Below are 19299 nucleotides of genomic sequence, written 5' to 3' on the forward strand. Positions count from 1 at the left end.
GACGCTCCTTCCCAGGCTCCACCTTGGAGTGCAGATTTGCTGAGCTGTGCCTACCTTGCTGTAGAGCACATCCAGCCAGTAATCGGCCACCTTGGCCACAGAAGCGTAGACCTCCTCCAGGGTGCTGCCTTTCAGAAAGGCTTCAAACACAGACGACTGGAATATCTTCACCAGCTGCAGTTCTCCCCGGCGTTTCACCTCAAACCCCTTCAGCTCAGCCAGGGACCCATCCTCATTGAACACAGCATACCTAGGAGAGACTGTGAATAAACCTGGCCTACACCAAGGGACACATCCCCCAGGGTGCCACCGGTGTCCCTCCCACCAGAGTGCTTCTCCCCATGCCTTTGTGCCACCAGCCAACACGTTTGAAGGAGCCACAGCAGCACCTGGATAATCTCAAGTATCTACAGCTTCTCTAGCAAACATTTTACCTTGGTCTGGAAAAGGACCTCAGCTCTTGCCCCAGATCATCCACACTGACTAACTGAATCACAGGGGAAGTGATCTTTATCCAATCTCATGCCCCTGCCATGGCCAGGGAAAACTTCCACTAGGCCAGGTGATTCCAAGCTCTGTCCAACCTGGACTGGAACACTGTAGAGCTCCCAAAGCTTCTCTGGGCACCCTGTGCCAGCGTCGCACCACCCTCACAGACAAGAATTCCTTCCCAATATCTCAGCTAACCCTGCTCTCTGGCAGTGGGAAGCCATTCCCCCTTGTCCTGTCCCTCTCAGCCCTTGTCCAGAGTGCCCCTGCAGCTCTTTCAGAGCCCCTTCAGGCCCTGGGAGGGGCTCTTAGGTCTCCCTGCAGCTTTCTCTTCCCCATGTAAACACCCCCAGCTCTCCCAGCCTGGCTCCAGAGCAGAGGGGCTCCAGCCCTTAGAGCATCTCCATGGCCTCCTCTGGATTCAATCCAGCAGCTCCGTGTTTTCTTGTGCTGAGCATGCCAAATTTTGATGCAGCACTGAGGGTGAGGAGTGACCTTAATTGTTGTAATTAAGTAAGGGTGGGAGATGAGAGCTCAAGTGGAGAAATGAAGATATTAGGAAGAGATTTAGAAAGAAGGAAACTGGCAACTCCAATGCTGGCAGAGGGGTTGAGAGGAAACTGGATGCAGCCGTGACACACCTAAGGGAACATTCCTCCCTCTTGCCTTTTTGCTTACATTGTTTTGCCTTTTATAGCCCTGAAAATGATCTGTATGTCTCAAAAAAACCCCAAACCACTATTGTGGGAATGACTAGTTAGAAGAGGGGATACTCAAACCTGCTTGGCCAGCCCTTCTCCCATCTACCCACATTCCCAACAGCACAGCCTTTCCTTCCTCAACTGACCATGGTGCCTGCAGCCACCTCCAGACTGTTGTGCCTGGAGAGTGACCAGGAAATAAATGTCCTTTTTTAGATTCTTAAATTATAGGAATCCAGAGGCCCTGAGGACAGTTGTACAAGCACAGCCCACTCAGAGCTGAGCAACACTTTGACTCCTGCAGAAGGGTCTGAATGCCTGGAGAGGGGCACTGTCAGGGAATGGTGTGTGCTGAACCTTGTCCTGTCAGGGATTAAGCACAAAATGTTCAGAATTGTGAGGACAGAGGGTGCTGGGGACAGCAACAGCACGTTTTGGAGTCAGATGCAGGTCTGTGGGCTGCCACTCAAAATGATGGATGCTACTGCTCTAGCTCACATTCTTGGTTAGGAGGTGGTCATTGAGAAATCAGTCAAGTTTGGGTACAACTATCCTATAATGTGACAGTAGTGGCAGAACCAGTCCTACTTACAGATGGAAAGGGAAGGGGAAATACGTAGGAGAAGAGTTACTGGAAGTCTGTGAACACTTGAAAGATAGGAAGGCAGGAACTGCTGAGTTAAAGCAGATTAGATTGAATACAAGCAGTATTAGAAATCCTCAGAAGGAAAGTCAATGTTCTCCTGCACACCTCAGAGCCAAACAGGCAGATGTCTGGTCACTAGGCTGGAGAAACGTCATTTTGCTGTTATCTGCTAAAATTTACTACCACAGTAGCTGGGTTCAATGATCTGATGTAAGAAACTTGTCATTTAAAGCCAGTTAGTCAAATGCTGCTGGCTCTGGAGGCAAGGACCAACATGCCCCACATGTACAAAGGCAATGAGATCCTTAGTCTTTCAGCTCAGGAAAAGAGACAATATTTCAAGCTTTGAAATCTCACCTTTTCTTCAGCTTCTTGCCCTCCTCTTTGGAGGCTGGAAGTATCATGGCTAGGTATGGACCATCCACTTCAAAAAAGATGCTGTTCTCTGAGCGTGTGACGTAGGTGAGTGAGGCTGGATCCTGCAGTTCCTGGTACTGGTCATTTGTGAAGCCTTCCTGTGGCACAGCCCCAGGAGAACAGTTTCAATCTACAGCTGTCAGGTCATACCAGGGCATGCCCCTGGGACACACCCTGCCCAAAGGGACACCTGAGCACCCCTCTGGGAGCTACAGCACAAGTTAGGACTCAAAAGTCAAAGCACCTTTCCTGCCTCTTGAGAAGAAAAAGGCTTTGGACCCTAAAATGATGTTTTCTTCTCTTATGGAGCCTGGAGTAAGCAGAAGATAGGTTTAGACCTTGTGCTGGACTCCCTAAGAGCACAAGTAAACATGCACCTAACCTGGCCTCTTACAGATCACCCTCTCTCATGGAGGACATTGAGCCTCTTTCTACAGTCAGATGCTCTCCAGGGCCATCACCCCCAACATGTCACTCATTACATAGGGACTAGAGATGGAAAAGGGGCTCTCCCAACTCATTAGCTCTCCATCTCCTTTTCCCAGGCTGCAGAGCTGGCCTGGACAGGTGCCAGACTCACCTTCACCAGGATGTTCAGCATGGCACCTGGGTAAGAGATGGTTACTTTTGGCTTCTTGATATTGGTTGACTTGATAACAAAGTTCTCTGGGAAGCTGTTGGGAAGGACACACCAAATCCCATCGGTATCCAGCTCTAGAGGTCTCCTAGGGAAGAAAGGAAGGAAGAAAAGAAGGAAGGCCACTGTCAGGAGCAGAGTGGATGAGAGGTGAGGATCAGTTCTGTGTCTCCAATTACGACAGCAGCAGCCTGTTCCATCCACTCTGTTCCCTTCTGCAAAGCAAACCCTCAAATGCAACAGCAGTGTCAGGAATCTGAATGTGCATAGAATAAGAGAATCACAGATCACTTGAGGTTGGAAGGGACCTTAAAGCTCATCACATTCCAACAACTCTGTGTCATGTGAAGGGACAACTTCCCCTAGACCAGGTTACTCCAAGCCCTGTCCAGCCTGGCCTTGAAACACTTCCAGGGACCCAGGGGCAGCCACAGCTTCTCCGGGCAACTTGTGCAGAGAATTTCTTCCCAATATTCCATCTAACCCTGCCCTCTGGCAGTGGGAAACCACTGCCTCTTGTCCCACTACTTCTAGCTGTTGCCCAAAATCTGTCTGCATCTTTCTTGGAGTCTCTTTAAGCACTGAAAGAGACCCTAAGGTCTCCCTGGAGCCTTCTTTTCTCCAGGATGAAAAGCCCCAGCTTTCCCAGCCCTGCTTCCTCACAGGAAATGTGTTACATCTCGCTGAAAACTTGAGTGTTTAACATGCTCCCACATCTGTCCTAGATGCAGACGGACCTTCTTCAGTTCAGAACACACTCACCCAATCTGCTCGATCAGCTCTCTGGCCTGGGTGATGATATTTGCCCCTGTGAAGCAGACAATGCCAGCCATTTCCATGGAGTACCAACGAGCTCTGTGAGCAGAGGAGTCACAGTTAAAACCATTACATGCCCCCTCCAAAACCCAGCTATGGAAGGGCAGGAGGATCTCTAGGGGAAGAAGGGCAAGAAACAGGACACTGGGAATTGTTTTCCTATGAAATTCTCTACTTATGATGCTCCAGAAAAGCTGAAAACCCACTAACTGACAAGATTCCCATCATTTAATGTCTGGTAAGAGTCTCCAGGATGAGGAGTAGTGGGTAGAGGCAAGAGAAGACTGTTACAGGTAGGACCCACTCTCATCTTGGTGCTTCAGGAAGCAACTACCTCAGCAGGACAATCCTGGTTTCCAAGAGTCCTCTCTAGAGGATCCTGGATGGCTCAGGGAAGACTTACCCTTTCCGCATGACATATCCATAGAAGGAGTTGAGGATGCACTTGTGGGCCAGCTGAAGGGAGTCATAGAGGATCTCCATGTTCTTGCAGCGTTTCACTTCAGAGGCATCTCCTGTCTCCACTGCTGCAGACAGCTTCTTCTTCCACACCTGTATGCCGAGGACAGAGTCAGGACAATTCCATATATCACTGCTGGTGGCACCCAACTGGTTTCCACTCAGTCCCAGTACAGCATTGCAGCTTAACAGGAATATCTTTGCCAAAGATCAGCAGCATGAGTCAAACATCCCATTTTCTTTTGCAGCACAGGATGGGTTGGCCAGAGGCACTTTGTCACTTGTCAGCTGAGACCTGCATCTCCCATCACTGATCGGGATTCAAGCAGCACCAGCTGTGCTGCACCATATGCATGCAGGGAAGAATTCAACCCACTGCCTGATGCAATCCATCATGCCTGGCTAACAGTAGAACCACCAGTGTAGGAAAAGCCTCTCTGTCAGCCCTGGGAATCATGGCAAAAGAGGCAGCTGGGAGGAACTGCATAGCAACAGGTCCTTTAATTAACTCTGCCAGACATAGAGGCCCTGAGCCTCCTAGAATACTTTGGGCTGGAAGGGACCTTAAAGCTCATCTCATCCCACTCCTTGCCTTGGACAGGAACACCTTTTTACTAGGCCAGATTGCTTTAAGTCCCACCTAACCCAACTGGCTTTGGACACTTGAGGGGATGGGCCAGCCACAGCTTCTATGGTCAACCTGTGGCAGCGCCTTACCTCCCTCACAGGGAAGATTTTCTTCCCAATAACTAATACAACGCTGCCCTCTATCAGTGGGAAGTCAACAGGGTAATCCTTTGAGGTTTTCAGCAAGGCATCCCAGGCTTGGCAAGACAATTTGAGCAGCACCCAAGCTTGGTACCTTGTGCAGCCCTTTGAACTCATATCGGCGGTCCCGGAATGCTCGCACCGTGTCCACATAGAAAGAGTTTTCTCGTTGGCAGATGGTGGTGACTCGCTCCTCCACCTTGGTGACATGGATCTTCTTGTATGCCTTGCGGCAGTAATCTGGTCAAGGGAGGAGGCAGAGGGAAGTTGTCAGGGATAGCTGCCCTGCTACAGAGGGATGAGCAGAGTAGGGATAGGGAGGCAGCTAAGCATAAGGCATGGCTGAGTGGAGGACAGTCCTGCTGCAAAGGGAGAGGAAGATCCCAGTATGGAAAGATGCAGCATCTCTTTATGGAGGTGAAGGGCCATGGGGAAAACAAACTAATCATATGGCCCACCTACAAACCCAGGCTCTGCCCCCAGCCAGTTGGGTGGTTCTACTGGACAGATTCCCTCCAGGTGATAGGATAATGTGATATTTCTCTTTCATTAACTGGCTTTATTTAGCAGCCTGACAAAAAATTAAGCCATTCATATTTCAGCGCAAATCCATGTCCCTCCAGGAGAAAGGGAAACACTGACAGAAGTACCAGTGCCTGGCTCCTTGTAGGAAGCACGCATGAGTCTGTTGGGATCCTGGATAAGTTCTGAGAGCAGTCTTACCCTACAGCCCTAGGAGGGGTTACTACTGCTGAATACTGCTCACAGTCCAGGTTGCAAAACACTGCCAGGATGATGACCTTGATTCATTTTTTTACCTGCTAGGCGCTTTTTCTCATACTTGGCTTGTTCTTCCTGGGAGAGCTCATGGAAGGCACGGGGTGGTCCATCAGGGAACAAGGGAGGGAATTTCTCTGACTCCAGCTGCTGCTGGATGCGGTGGTACTCACTGCGGCTGGCAGGCACTGCAGAGAAGGGCAGTGATCAGTCTCTCAGAAGAGAAGCAGGAATTTGGCTCCATCTCTATGGACTGTACTTACTGAACTCTCCTCTCCACTGCCACGTCATCCGGCGCTGACAGTTGGCACCTGGCTTGTTGAAGTCACAGGCAGCACATGTGGCCTCATCCACCATGGCAGAGGGCTGGATGCAGTAACAGACACACAGGTGTTAGAGGGGACAGATCCCCAAATGACAACTCATGCTAGAACATGTGCTGAGTGGCAAGAGAGCACAGGTGTGAACATCAGAGATAGTACTCAGTGAGTTTCCTTTTCCAGAGCCTTTCAGGAGCACACGCTCCTCAAAACAACAGCTGGGTTTCTGGGAAGAGTTGTAGCTAAAGCTGCAGCTGAGTCTCTGAAGACCTAGCCATCCAGAGAAGGACAACAGAGCTAGAGAAGGGGCTGGAGCACAAGTCTGGGGGGGAGGAGCCGAGGAAGCTGGGGGCTCAGCCTGGAGAAAAGTAGGCTTAGGGAGGACATTCTTGCTCCTACAACTTCCTGACAGGAGGATGGAGCCAGGTGGGGGTCAGGTCCTGCTCCCAGGGAACAGGAGAGGAAACAGCCTCAGGCTGTACCAGAAAATGTTTAGGTTGGACATTAGGGAAAAATCCTTCACTGAAAGGGTGATCAGACAGTGGCACAGGCTACTCAGAGTGTCATTCTCCTCAAAGTATTTAAAAGCCATGTGAATGTGCCACTTGGGGACATGGGTTAGTGGTGGCTTTGGCAATGCTGGCAGAGTGGTTGGACTCAATGGTCTCAGAGGGCTTTTAATAATTCTGTGATTCTACAACTCCATGGCAGCTTGACCAAATTTCACACCCAGCCTCACCTGCTTCCTCTACCCTGTGCAAAGAGTTCAGCCCTTGCTTTCAAGGGGATCCAGAGGGACCATCAAGGTCATCTGGAAGTTAGATCAGGAGAGACAAGACTGATGTTACCCACCTGCAACCTGTTGGTCAGAATGATGTTGGGGTACATGGCCCCCACATCCAGATGATAGATAAGAGGACACTCAATTCTGTTGGGAACATCCTTCAGGGAATTCAGTTTGGCCTTGATTTCATCACAAACCTGTGGTGAGATAAAGAGAAGTGAAACTAGGGCAGGAATCAAATGAATCAAATACTTTTTGAATTTGGTTCTTCTTCACAGGCACACTCGCCACAGGCTCTGGGGATGGATCTAAAGGACCAAAGGAGCAGATCAGGGTCTCCTCAACCACTGGTGCTTTAGGTTTTGATTTTGATGTCCAGGATAAACTACTCTGTAGGAATGCCTGGGAAGTGGAAGCAGCTGCTTCCTAAATATGACTTGATTGAAGACCTTTTCAGTGCAAATGGGTTAATGGAGACAACAGCAAAGACCAGAGGTCCCCAGTCTAGTGCTGCCCTCCAAGATACTCCAGACTTGGATTTGGAGAGGGGCAATCTGCACTTTTGTAGCTGATAAGAATTGGGGAACAAGAAGAACAAGAGCATTTGGGATATCTGAGGGGGTTTGCCTTCTCCCCTAAATTCCTTCCCAGCTCTCTCACAGCTTTGCTTTGAACCCACGAAGGGAAAAGCAGGAACTGCATTCCTCAGATGAGGCAGAGATCCTGATCCCCAGGCTGGGCTGCAGGACTCAGCCTCTAAATGGGCTTCTTAAGTCTCTCTCTGTAGGGCATAAACCAAACCCAAACAAGCATTTTAGAGCTGCAGTCCCAGTTTCCTGCCCAGCTCAGATGTGCTGTGGGTACTGTACCTCCTGGAAGTTGGTGACCTGATCCAAGGGAAGACCCTCCTCTTCCTCTATGGCATGCTGCAGGGTCTTCTCCACATGCTGCACCAGGAAGTCAAAGGCAGCAGGATTCTACAGGGACATGGAGATGGCAGTGAGGCCGTAGGCAGTTGTCCCTGGCTGCAGGCCAGCAGCTTATGCCCCATATCCCTGTCCCTGCTTCGCTTGGGGACTTCTAAGCTGTAAGGGACATGCTGATGCACTGGGGGAGGTGATGGAGGTAGCAGAAACAGTTAAAAAGCCCTCAGGAAGGGTTCAAAAGCAGCTCAGTTTGAGAGAGGACAGGAACCCAAGTAACAGACGCATAACTTCCAAGAAACACTGGCTGAAAAACAAACCCAAAACCCTACTTCACCACCATCCCCTGCTGTCAACAAGCTCTGGATTGCTTGCTCTCCCACTGAAGCACAGATGGCCACTTAAGATCTCCTCCCACCCCATCCCAGCCCAGCTTCAGGTGGAGGTTGCCAAGCATTGGAACGTGGCTGTTGAGGTCAGTGGTGAAATCACTATCCCTGAAAGTGTTCAGAAGACATGCAGATGTGGTACCTGGGGACAGTGGTGGCCTTGCCAATGTTGGGTTAACAGTTGGACTTGTCAGCATTAAAGGGCTTTTCCAAGCTTACTGATTTCTGTGATTCTAGATACTGCCCTAGAAGCCCAGCAGGGATACACTGGAGATGCCAACAACAGTGGAAATATCTCTCCCCACCACACTACTCCATGAGGACAGGGGCTGGCTGCTGGCCAATTACCATTTTGAAGCGGCAGGGAATGTCACTGCGGAAGACTCCAGATTCCAGTGCTTCCACGTGGCCTCCCACATAGGTCTCTGAGTCCAGCACATGTCCATCTTCTGTAAGTTTGTTGAATTCCTGCTCCTGCTTGTTGGGGAAGATGATGTTGGCATGGTAGGCCTGAACCATAAGCAGTGCCTCACACAGTGTCCCAGATCCTTTTCTTAACACCTGTGCATGAGAAACCAAATCTGGATTCAAATTCAAAAATAGTAGATTTAAATACCAGGAGGAACTTCCCTGTGAGTGTGGTGAGGCACTGGACTGTCACAGATTTCCCAGAGAAGCTGTGGCTGCCTCATCCCTGGAAGTGTCCAAGGCCAGGCTGGACAGGGCTTGGAGCAATCTGGTCTAGTGGACGGTGTCCCTGCCATTGACAGGAGAGTGGATGAGTTATCTTTAAGATCCTTTCCAACTAAAACCAGTCTGTGATTCTGTAGAAGTGCTGTCCTAGCACTGGCAAGATTGGATTGTCACACAACAAGCTGGATAGCTTCAGCTGGTGACACATCTGCAGCACCACTCCATCAAATGCCTTTGTCAGCTCAACCAGGTGGGAACAGACTGACATCTTCTACATGCTTGACAGCTTCCTCATCATCGTCCCTACAGCTGACAACAGCCAAGTTGAACTGACAAGTTCATTGAGAAGTGAAATTGGCTGAACATGGAGCATCAGCCATATTTTCTAGCTTTCTAGCTCCAGCCCTGCACTGCCAAATGTCAGGTGTCTTCTTATAGAAACCTGTCACCAAATACCCCACGGTTGTTGGAGAAAGGAGCAGCCTCTAAATCCACCCTCCCTTCCTCCCTGCCACACATGCAGACTATCTAGGCAGTAGGAATCAGATCTGTAGCCAGTGCATCCCTGCAGCGTGGGAATCATGGTACTTCACCCAGAAAAGAGATCATAATTTTGGGAAAGCACTCACCTCATCAGGCTCCATGGGAATGATAGTACACAAGGCGAAAATGAAGGGATGCACATACTTCATATACATGTAGTAAGTAGCAACGGCATCAGACACTGAGTAGGTGGCCAAGGTCTGTCAAGAAACAAGAGAAGTAAATTAATCCCAATCCCATGTGATAGTGGTTCAATGACAATGATCTTCCATTGCGTCCTCCTGGACATTCTCCTATCAGCAAGAAGAAGGAGAAGGCATATTTCTCCACAGCCTAGGTTGTAAATAATGTGTTTGCATCTGAAGCATCCTGCTTTAGCACTAATCAAACAGTAACATGTCAGCTCTAACTGAGAAGGAATGGGGAAGATGAACTGAAGGCGCAGAATCCACCCAGTTTGGGTCTCAGGAAGCTGCTACAGGGCTCAGCAGAACCTCTTGCCTATGACACCTGGAGCACTAACCCTCTCCTATTCCCTCAGCAGGTTCTTCATGGTGTTTCTGATTTCAGTGGTGCTTTTCATCCCACAGTAATGTAAATAAATACAGAGAATGCACAGTGCAATGCCAGGACCAGAACCACTTCAGGGCAATCCTGTTCCTTCTCGATGGGAGCTCTAAGGCATGGGAAGTCTGGGGAGGCAGATTCAGTTAATTTCTCAAAATCCACTCTAACTTACAGTCTCAGTTATAGTGCAGCTGCTCAAGGCTTGTTTTCCCATAGAGCAGAGGGAGAGAATACCTGAGGCTCCTCTGTGGCCATCCGGCACATCTCCTCAGGGTCCAGCTCCACCGGATCGTAACCCAGTTTTGCTTTAGCTGCTGCTTTCAGGTTGTGACTTCCCACTGGGAGGTAACTGTCTCTCTTCACCCACCTGGACAGAATCAGGAAAACATCAGTTTGTGCAGAGAAACAAGGCCTGACCTTCAAAACAGGGTCAAGACTGTGAAGGGGACCTTGACTACCATGGGGATCTCTCACCAAGGACAGCCCAGCATCCAAGAAGAGTAGATGCAGTTGGACAAGGCTATCTAACTTTAGCTAGCCCAATAAGAACAACCCCCACTGTCCATCTCCCCACCACTGCTCAATTTCCATCTTCCAGCTTCCTCAGTGGATTCAAGATAAGTATTTCACCACTGAAGAAGACCCCACCTTCAAGAACATCCAGCTGTGCTCCAGAGCCCAGACTGCTCCAGGTGGGAAAACTGACATAAAACCCTAAAGTTCTGTCTCTCCCATATGTCCTCTCCTCTTCTCTCTATGTCAGGAGGCTGGTAGGTGAGGCTATAGTCCCTTTCCCTGCTCCAATGGCCAAATCTTAACCCACTCCCTCTCCCTTTCTCTGTCCTCCCAAATCAGCAATCAAACACCCAAGGCTGCAGGGCAAGAGCAGTCTGGGAACCCTTCAGGGGAAGACTTGGCAGCTCCTTTGGAATTCAGCACATCAAGGGGAAGAAGACAACACAGGAATGGATTATTACACAGCTGAAAAGGTGACACACAAAGCTTCCAACAGACAGAACGTGAGAACAGTATTGAAATACAAACATAGGTATTTTATCTGAACTGAAGAGATAAAGACACAGCTATATTGTAGAGGGGCAGCATTCAGTACCTCAAACAGTCCATGTGGATGCACTGGGATGCTTTGTACTCTCCCTGGCTGTCCTTCTGAAACCCAATTTCCTGATACATATTAATTCCATGAGCTGCTGCTCTTGCTTCCACAAAGGGCCTGAGGAAAGAGGCAGCATGAAGAGAAGGAGCAGAACAGCCATTTTCCTGCATCTCCAACAATGGTTCCATAATCGCTTTTTTACAAACTACCTAATGATTTCTTCTGGTGATTTATCTGTGTATAGACTTCCAGGTAGGACTTGAAACAACCTGGTCTAGTGGGAGGTGTGTCTGGTCATAGCAGTGGGGTTGGAACAAGACGATTTTTAAAGTCTCTTCCAACTCAACCCATTTTGTGGTTCAAGAGGCAAACCTGCTTGCTTGTATCCTGCATCTGACAGCAGAGGGGTGTAGTCCCTCTCCTCCTGCTTCCCCAGCCTCATCTGCGCAATTCTTCCAATGTTTTCTGGGTCTCTTTTGACCCTTTCCTTGCTCTCCCATGACTGAGTTCATCCATACACTGACATTCCCACACTACCAAGGGTTTAAAAGCAGCTCTGGCAAGTGGAAAGGCCTACTGCCAAGCCAATGACCACAGGATTTGGTGAGGTGCAGGACATGGCTGCTCTGCATGTGGCCACATGGCTTCTTCACACTATCTGAGCTATGGAAGGATGTTGAGGATGGAACCTGACCTTGCCCTCTAGCTCAGGGGACACCTTGCCAGTTTAGTCATAATCCCTGATCTTACCAGTCAAAGAAGTCTCCATTGTATGTGACAATGATGGTGGGTTTGGTCTCCTGGACATGTTCAAACCATCTCCGGATTAAATGAGCCTGAGATGAAACAGAAAAGATGTGTAGTTTAAGGAACTTCATCTCCTTCACAGGCAGGGGGTGGATACCACAGTTTGTCCCACCCTTCCTCTTTCCTCTGCACCTAGCCCAAACCTGATCTCTCTCACCCTTATTCCCAAGAAACAAAAGCACAAACAGCCCTGCTGGACTTACTGGGTTCTCTGGGGAGGCAGTCTTGCCAGGGAATGAGCTCTCTGGCCAAGCAAAGCTCCAGGCAGGTAAAACTCTGCAGAACAGAACTGACTTACCTCATCTGGTTCGTTAAAGACACAAAATGGACCCTCATACTCCGGCTTGGGAGTAAACTCAAAGTCTTCAATGTCCTCTGAGACAATCTCCCTGTTTGTGATCAGGTAGCCCTGAGGAGGTAACAAGGAGGCAGTGAGGAGGACTGAAGTCACAGACAACTCAAAAATACTGCCGAAACAACAGGATGCTTTTCTCTTGAAAGCTAGAGCTTCTCTTAAGGGGGAACTACATTTTGGGAGTCATCCATTGAAGCATCATTGACCACCAGAAAAGGAGGCCAAGGAGAGACAACACAGGACACCAGAGTTGCCTTGGTCCTGCAGAGAAGCACCAACAACCTGGGCTGGGTTCCATGTAACATCACCCAGACATCAATGCCATTCCCACAGCCACACATCATGCAGCTGGCAGCATGGCAAGCCTGGAGACAGCAGGATTAGAGGGGAATGCTGGGCTGCTTCCCAGCTTTGCTGCCCAAGCCTGAAGGAAACTATCCTAGTATCCTTACCTGCCCATCAATCATGTAGGAGATCATCATGATCTGGTCTGTGTCTGCATCAGGAAACTTCAAAGGCAGTTTGGTTGTTTCAATATCAAAGGCAAGAACAACAGGATCCTGGGCAGGACCAAATCCATTAGAAAATATTCCAGAGCTGACTGAAAGGGTGTTTGGATTTATAAAACCCAGTGTTGGTCCAGTAAGGGAACCAGAGCATCCCCATTAATTTAGTGCTTTATCAACCTAAAAATCACTACCCAAGCCCAGTGTATCCCCTGCCACCACGGTTTTACACTGGCAGCGCATCAGACACCAGTCCATTGGGGCGGAACGTGCACACAAAGAACACCTGCCCAGTGCTCACCGGCCTCTCCACAAGGTCATCTCGATGGGTGATTTCAGGTGGGTAGGTGTTGCCCCGGTATCGCACGTTGTACCAGTGAGCCTGTGGAGAAAGGAGGGTGGGTAGTGCCTTATGGCAGGGGCCACATCCCCACGTCACTCCGTCCAGCTGCTGGGGATGGAACTGCGGCAATCACAGGCAGCCCAGAAGAGAAGTTCGAACTATTGCCAAGCATTAGTCAGGTAGCTTTTCTGTGTGCCATTAAATATGAAGCTCAGCAGAACAAAACTGAGCTCCAGACATGAACTCATTGTCCAATACTTCTGTAAAGGTGTTGGAGAGAAGAAAACTTTTGTGCGCTTCAGGAGTGTGACTGGGAAAGCAAAGCTCACCACATGGATCTTCAGGTCGATGGAAAGGCGAACGTGGTAAGGCACATCATATTCCCGCATATCCACAATGTTGTCCATCTGGTTGGCAGTTTTTTTTGACACTCCTTCCTCATCTGTGCTTAGACTGGCCCCACTCAGAGCACTGCAAGAGCAGAGGGAAGCAGCTGCTTTACCCATGTGTCACACAGAATCACAAGGTTGGAAGAGACCTTTAAGATCGAGTCTAACCCAGCCCTAACACCTCAACTAAACCCTGGCACTGAGTGTCACATCCAATCTTGTTTTAAACACATCCAGGGGTGGTGACTCCACCACCTCCCTGGGCAGATGATTATAGTACTTTATCACTCTTCCAGTAAAAAACTTTTTCCTAACATCCAACCTAAATTTCCCTTGAGACTGTGTCCTCTTGTTCTGTCAGCTGTTGCCTGGAGAAAGAGACCAACCCCACCTGACTACAATCACCTTTCAGGGAGCTGTAGAGTGTGATAAGGTCACCTCTGAGTCTTCATTTCTCCAGGCCGAACATCCCCAGCTCCCTCAGTGGTTCCTCTCAGGGTTTGTGTTCCCAGCCCCTCTCCAGCCTCGTTGCCCCCTCTGGATGTGCTCAAGTGTCCCAAGGTCCTTCCCAAACTGAGGGGCCAGAACTGGGCACAGCACTCGAGGTGTGCCCTCACCAGTGCCACATACAGGGGAAGAATGACCTCCCTAGTTCTGCTGGCCACACTATTCCTGACACAGGCCAGGAGCCATTGGCCTTCTTGGCCACCAGGGCACACTGCTGGCTCATGTCCAGCCGACTGTGTGCCAGTGCCCCCAGGTCCCTTTCCACCTGAGCACTGTCCAGCCACACCATCCCCAGCCTAGAATGTTGCAGGGGGTTATTGTGACCAAAATGCAGGACTTGGCACTTGGACTTGTTAAACTTCATCTTATTGGGCTCTGCCCATCCCTCCAACAGTTCCAGGTCTCCCTGCAGAGCCCTCCTACCTTCCAACTGATGCACACACGCTCCCAGCTTAGTGCTGACTGCAGATTTACTAATGAAAGACTCAATCCCCTTATCCATGTGCTCAATAAAAATATTGAACCGAGCTGGCCCCAGCACAGAGCCCTGAGGGACAGCACTGGTGCCTGGCTGCCAGCTGGATGCAGCAGCGCTCACCAGCACTCTCTGGGCCGGCCATGCAGCCAGTTCTGAACCCAGCACAGAGTGCTCCTGTCCCAGCCCTGGGCTGCAGCTTTTCCAGGAGTGTGCTGTGGGAGACAGTGCCAAAGGCCTTGCTGGAGTCCAAATAGACACATCCACAGCCTGTCCTGCATCCACCAGCAGGGTGACCTGGTCATAGAAGGAGACCAGGTTGGTCAAACATGACCTACCCCTCCTAAACCCCTGCTGGCTGGGTCTGATACCCTGGCCATGCTGGAAGTGCTGGGTGATGACACTCAATGTAAACTGTTCCATTACCTTACCAGGTACCAAGGTTAGACTAACTGGCCTATAATCACCAGGATCCTCCTCCCCACCCTTGTGAATGGGCATCACATTGGGCAGCTTCTGGTCATCTGGAACCTCCCCAGTGAGCCAGGACTGCTGGTAAATGATGGAGAGCGGCTTGGCAAGCTCATCTGCCAGCTCCCTCATCACCCTGGGGTGGATTCCATCTGGTCCCATGGATTTATGAACATCCAAGCAGCTCAGCAGTTCTCTGACTGCTTCCTCGTGGATAACAGGGGGCCCATTCTGCTCCCTCACACCATCTACCAACCCAGGAGGACAGTTGTCCTGAGAACCAGCCATCTTCTCACTAAAGACTGAGGCAAAGAAGGCTTTAAAGACCTTCACCTTCTCCCCATCTGCAGTCACTAAATTCCCTCCCACATCTAGTGGAGAACCAAGGCTGGTCTTACCCTTCCTTTTGCCATTAATATATTTGTAAAGACATTTTTTATCATCCTTCACAAAAGTTGCCCAATTAAGTTATAACTGAGGTTTGGCCTCTCTAATTTTTTCCTACATGCCCTAGCAATCCCCTTAAATGTTTCCTGAGATACCAGACCCTCCTTCCAAAGAGGATACATGCTCTTTTTATTCCAAGTTCCTTCTAAACCTCCTTGCCCATCCAGGCTGAACATTTGCCTTGTTGACTCATCTTTCAGTGCACAGGGACAGTCTGTTCTGTGCCCTCAAGATCTCCGTTTTAAGGCACACCCACCCCTCCTGGACTCCTGCTTCCCAAGGAACTCTCTGAGTAAGTCTCCTAAATAGGCCAAAGTCTGCACTCCAGAAGTCCATTGTGAAAATTTTATTGATGCTCCTTCTTATTTCACCAAATATTGAGAACTCTATAATTTCATGATCACTGTGCCCTAAACAGCCTTCAACCACCAAATCTCCCACCAGCCCATCTCTTCTTGTAAACAAGGGATCTAGCATAGTCCCTCCCCTGGTGTCAGTCTACCAGGGACACCCACTGGCACTGGTGACACTGGCAGCAAGAGTCAGGGACAGGAGAGAAATATAAAATGTTGGGTTATTTCTGTCTTGATTACAACTAGAAGTAAGGTTGCCCATTGCCTCTCTAGACCCTTTCACAGGGAACAGGCAAACTATTTGTCAGGCAACCAGAGATACCACCACAGCCCATCCCATCAGCTCTGAGGCCTCTTAATGTGCAGCACATAGCTGGAAGAACTGCCCTGAAGATAGGTGGCAGAAAGGCATAGCAGAAGTCATACCCAGACAAGATAACAACTCTGAGGAGAGCTGGGAAACAATCAAGAGGGTCTAATTATTAAGTGGGTGGTGAGGCACTGGCACAGATTTCCCAGAGAAGCTGTGGCTGCCCCATCCCTGGAAGTGTTCAAGGCCAGGCTGGATAGGGCTTGGAGCAATCTGGTTTAGTGGAAGGTGTCCCTTGACAGGAGGGTGGATGAGATTATCTTTAAGATCCCTGTAGCCGAAACCAGTCTGTGATTCTGTAGAAGTGCTGTCCCAGCACTGGCAACCCGGTCTAGAGGTAGGTGTCCCTGCTCATTGTAGGTGAGTTGGACTAGATGGCCTTTAGACGTCCCTTCCAACCCAAACTACTCTATGGTTCTATGAATTATTAACACGAGAGACTGACTGAATCCCCTGGGGGGAGCTCCCACCTCGACAGCATGGTCGTGTAGACATCACTCGCCTGGTCTCGCTCCCTGTTTTTCCGCACAGCGGGAGAGATCTCCTTCCGCACCTTCAACAAGTCCTCCACCGTGTTGAAGGACAGCTTGATGTAGTTCCTCTTCAGGCCTACCAAGTGGTTTGGCTGCAAAGCAGCAGGAGAATGGCAGCTCAGGGATGGGTACCATGAGAGAGGGGTGGAAGGAAAACAAGACCCATGCAGGTGGAAGGATTGGCCAAAAAAGAGATTATGTTGGGTGGGACAGTAAAGCACTGAAAAGAGATTCTGGAGGGTGTGTCAAGAGCACGAGAGCAGCACAGCAACAGCCCAGCCAGCCCTGCTGCTTGTGCATGCACCCACAAGTGGGATTTACCCAGGGAAAAAGAAGAATGGGTTGAGCATGAGCAACACCCCCCCCCGCTTCAGCACCCTTCTTCCTCCAACCACTTTAATTCTAAAAATTAATGTCCTGAACACATTGTCTGAAACAACCTATATGTTCAAGGAGGGAAACGTAACTACTGCTGATAAGCAATTAACCATAGTAAACCCATTTCTGAGATGCCACAGCACCAGGAGACTTAAGTCAAGCATGCTGCTTTCTCTCCCTGCTCATCCCTTCCTACATCACTAGACCTGCGCAAGGTCCAAAAAAAACCACAGAGGAATACAGACCAGGTCCAAGTCCTCTTTGGGGACAGTTTCCAGCTTTGCAATCTTTCCTTGGAACTTCTTGGAGAGGAAGGAGGACACTTCCCGCTCACAGCCCTGTCAAGAGATCCTGGGGTTGAGCAGTGCATCTCTGTCCTTGGGAGGAGATCATCCCAAAGCAGGCTGCCCAGGAGGTCTTGAGCTCCCCAAGATGCTCTCTCCTTTCCTAGGGAGCTCAGCCCTGCCCCTCCTCACCTTCTGGGTGGCAATGTAGAAGTAGGGCTTGTAGGGTAGGGCCACCTAGGAAGGAGCAGACAGGCAATGGTGACAGGTTCTCTCCCGGGACACTGTATCCACTCAGTCCCCCCTGGCACCCACCTTGAAGCGGCTCCCATCCTCCTGGATGAAGTAGTAGTCCACTGCGCTGACTGACTGCCGGTCCTCATCCAGCACCTCCGTCTGCCCATGCACACCAAGACTCAACAAGGTCCCTCCATGAGACTACCCCGGGACCCAGCACGGGACTTTCCCCCGGGGCTTACCGGAAGTCTCCGTGCGGGACTTCCCTCCCGGTAGCGCCGGGGAAATATGGGAGGCCCCGCAGGGACACCGAGTCTCCTCCCCCGAACACGGCCGGAGTCTGTCTGTCGGAACCGCCTCGCTCGGCCCCTACCATGGGTGTCCCCAGGGGTATCTCCGTGGGACACTCCCCCCCCACCCTGGGCTGTATCGGGGTCTCCCCATAGGGCCCTGCCCCCGTCCCAGCGGCCATAACTCCGCGGGACTCCCATCCCTGCTGCGGCTGGGGTGTTTCTGTGGGAAACCCCTCCCCAGGCCCAATCGGGGGTCTCCCAACGGGACTCCCCGTGCCTCGTCTGCTGCCAGCTCGCCTCCCACCGCGCCGGCCCGTACCGGGTGCATGTTGATGAGCCAGCCTGTCCGCTCACCGGGCTCTGCGGGCCGCTCGAAGCCGAACAGCGCGTCCAACCGGTCCGTGAGCTGTGCCCGCTCCAGGCGCTTGAGTGCAGACAGCGCGGGGGCATCGTCACGCCCGGACCCGGCGCCGTCCGCCGGCTCCCGGGGCCCGCCCGGCCGCCGCCCCCGCCGCGCTGGCTCGGGCTCGGCGCCGTCCCGCAGCCCCATCGCGGCCGGCCCGGGCCGCGCCTCAGCGCCGCCGCGGGAAAAATTTCCCGCGCTGCGTCCGAGTCTCGCGAGAGCGAACTCCCTTACCGCGCCCCGCGACGAGAGCACCAATCGGAACGCGGCCCCGCCTCCCCCGCGGGCGCATTCCACCAATGACAGGCGGAGCTCTCCCCCCTCGCCCCGCCCCGCGGCGACCTGGGCGGAGCGGAGCTGCTGCGGGAGCGCGGCCCCGCGGCTGGGGAGCGCGGCCCCGCGGCTGGGGAGCGCGGCCCCGCGGCTGGGGAGCGCGGCCCCGCGGCTGGGGAGCGCGGCCCCGCGGCTGGGGAGCGCGGCCCCGCGGCTGGGGAGCGCGGCCCCGCGGCTGGGGAGCGCGGCCCCGCGGCTGGGGAGCGCGGCCCCGCGGCTGGGGAGCGCGGCCCCGCGGCTGGGGAGCGCGGCCCCGCGGCTGGGGAGCGCGGCCCCGCGGCTGGGGAGCGCGGCCCCGCGGCGAGGAGCGCGGCCCCGCGGCGAGGAGCGCGGCCCCGCGGCGGAGTCCCCTGCCCGGCTGCTGGAGGCCCGGAGCCGGGTCCTGCCCAGAGCCAGGATGAGGCTGCTGCTTTCTCCGTTGTGGATTCAGGCAGCCGCGAAGCTAAGCACAGGTCCCAGAGTGAGTCCTAAGTGGTATCTAACAAAAGGTTAACCACCAGTAATATTGTAACAAGATGTGCAGGTAAAACAAACAGGATAGCCAAGAAAAGCAAGGCAACGGGGCAAGTAAGATAACAAATGCCATCAAGAGCAAGATAGCAAGTTCTAAGGGGACTTGCAAACTGCAAAATTAGCTAAAAACAAGTTAGACTGTAAAACAAGAAGCACCAAGGCATGCGCTGAAGACAGAGGGAGAAAGTTCAGATGTGAGGCAGACTACAGAAGACTGATGACCACCACAGAAGATCTGACAAAGTTCTTTGTTGGCGAA

General features: G+C 51.6%; 1 protein-coding gene across 4 annotated transcripts in view; it reads right to left on the reverse strand.

Moving 5' to 3' along the window:
- The window catches only part of POLE (DNA polymerase epsilon, catalytic subunit), a 33709-nt gene extending 15207 nt beyond the window's left edge, over positions 1-18502 (reverse strand). Inside the window, exons 1-24 of one of the 4 annotated variants that reach the window (XM_064392754.1) lie at positions 18111-18502; positions 17577-17657; positions 17454-17498; positions 17223-17315; positions 16537-16691; positions 13384-13525; positions 13013-13093; positions 12658-12765; positions 12149-12259; positions 11794-11879; positions 11041-11160; positions 10164-10296; positions 9449-9562; positions 8475-8687; positions 7684-7791; positions 6883-7011; positions 5974-6076; positions 5752-5898; positions 5028-5173; positions 4110-4258; positions 3653-3745; positions 2834-2978; positions 2194-2351; positions 55-250 (exon numbers count right to left, since the gene is read on the reverse strand). In XM_064392754.1, the coding sequence (XP_064248824.1) occupies positions 55-250; positions 2194-2351; positions 2834-2978; positions 3653-3745; positions 4110-4258; positions 5028-5173; positions 5752-5898; positions 5974-6076; positions 6883-7011; positions 7684-7791; positions 8475-8687; positions 9449-9562; positions 10164-10296; positions 11041-11160; positions 11794-11879; positions 12149-12259; positions 12658-12765; positions 13013-13093; positions 13384-13525; positions 16537-16691; positions 17223-17315; positions 17454-17498; positions 17577-17657; positions 18111-18341 (3087 nt within the window). In that variant the 5' untranslated portion in view covers positions 18342-18502. Of the gene's footprint in view, positions 1-54; positions 251-2193; positions 2352-2833; positions 2979-3652; positions 3746-4109; positions 4259-5027; positions 5174-5751; positions 5899-5973; positions 6077-6882; positions 7012-7683; positions 7792-8474; positions 8688-9448; positions 9563-10163; positions 10297-11040; positions 11161-11793; positions 11880-12148; positions 12260-12657; positions 12766-13012; positions 13094-13383; positions 13526-16536; positions 16692-17222; positions 17316-17453; positions 17499-17576; positions 17658-18110 lie in introns of those variants that run through there. The other 3 variants (XM_064392753.1, XM_064392755.1, XM_064392756.1) reach the window with 3 other exon arrangements.
- Positions 18503-19299: the final 797 nt, after the last annotated feature.

This window comes from Passer domesticus, chromosome 17 (genome assembly GCF_036417665.1).
Source record: "Passer domesticus isolate bPasDom1 chromosome 17, bPasDom1.hap1, whole genome shotgun sequence".
In the NCBI taxonomy this organism is placed as follows: Eukaryota; Metazoa; Chordata; class Aves; order Passeriformes; family Passeridae; genus Passer; species Passer domesticus.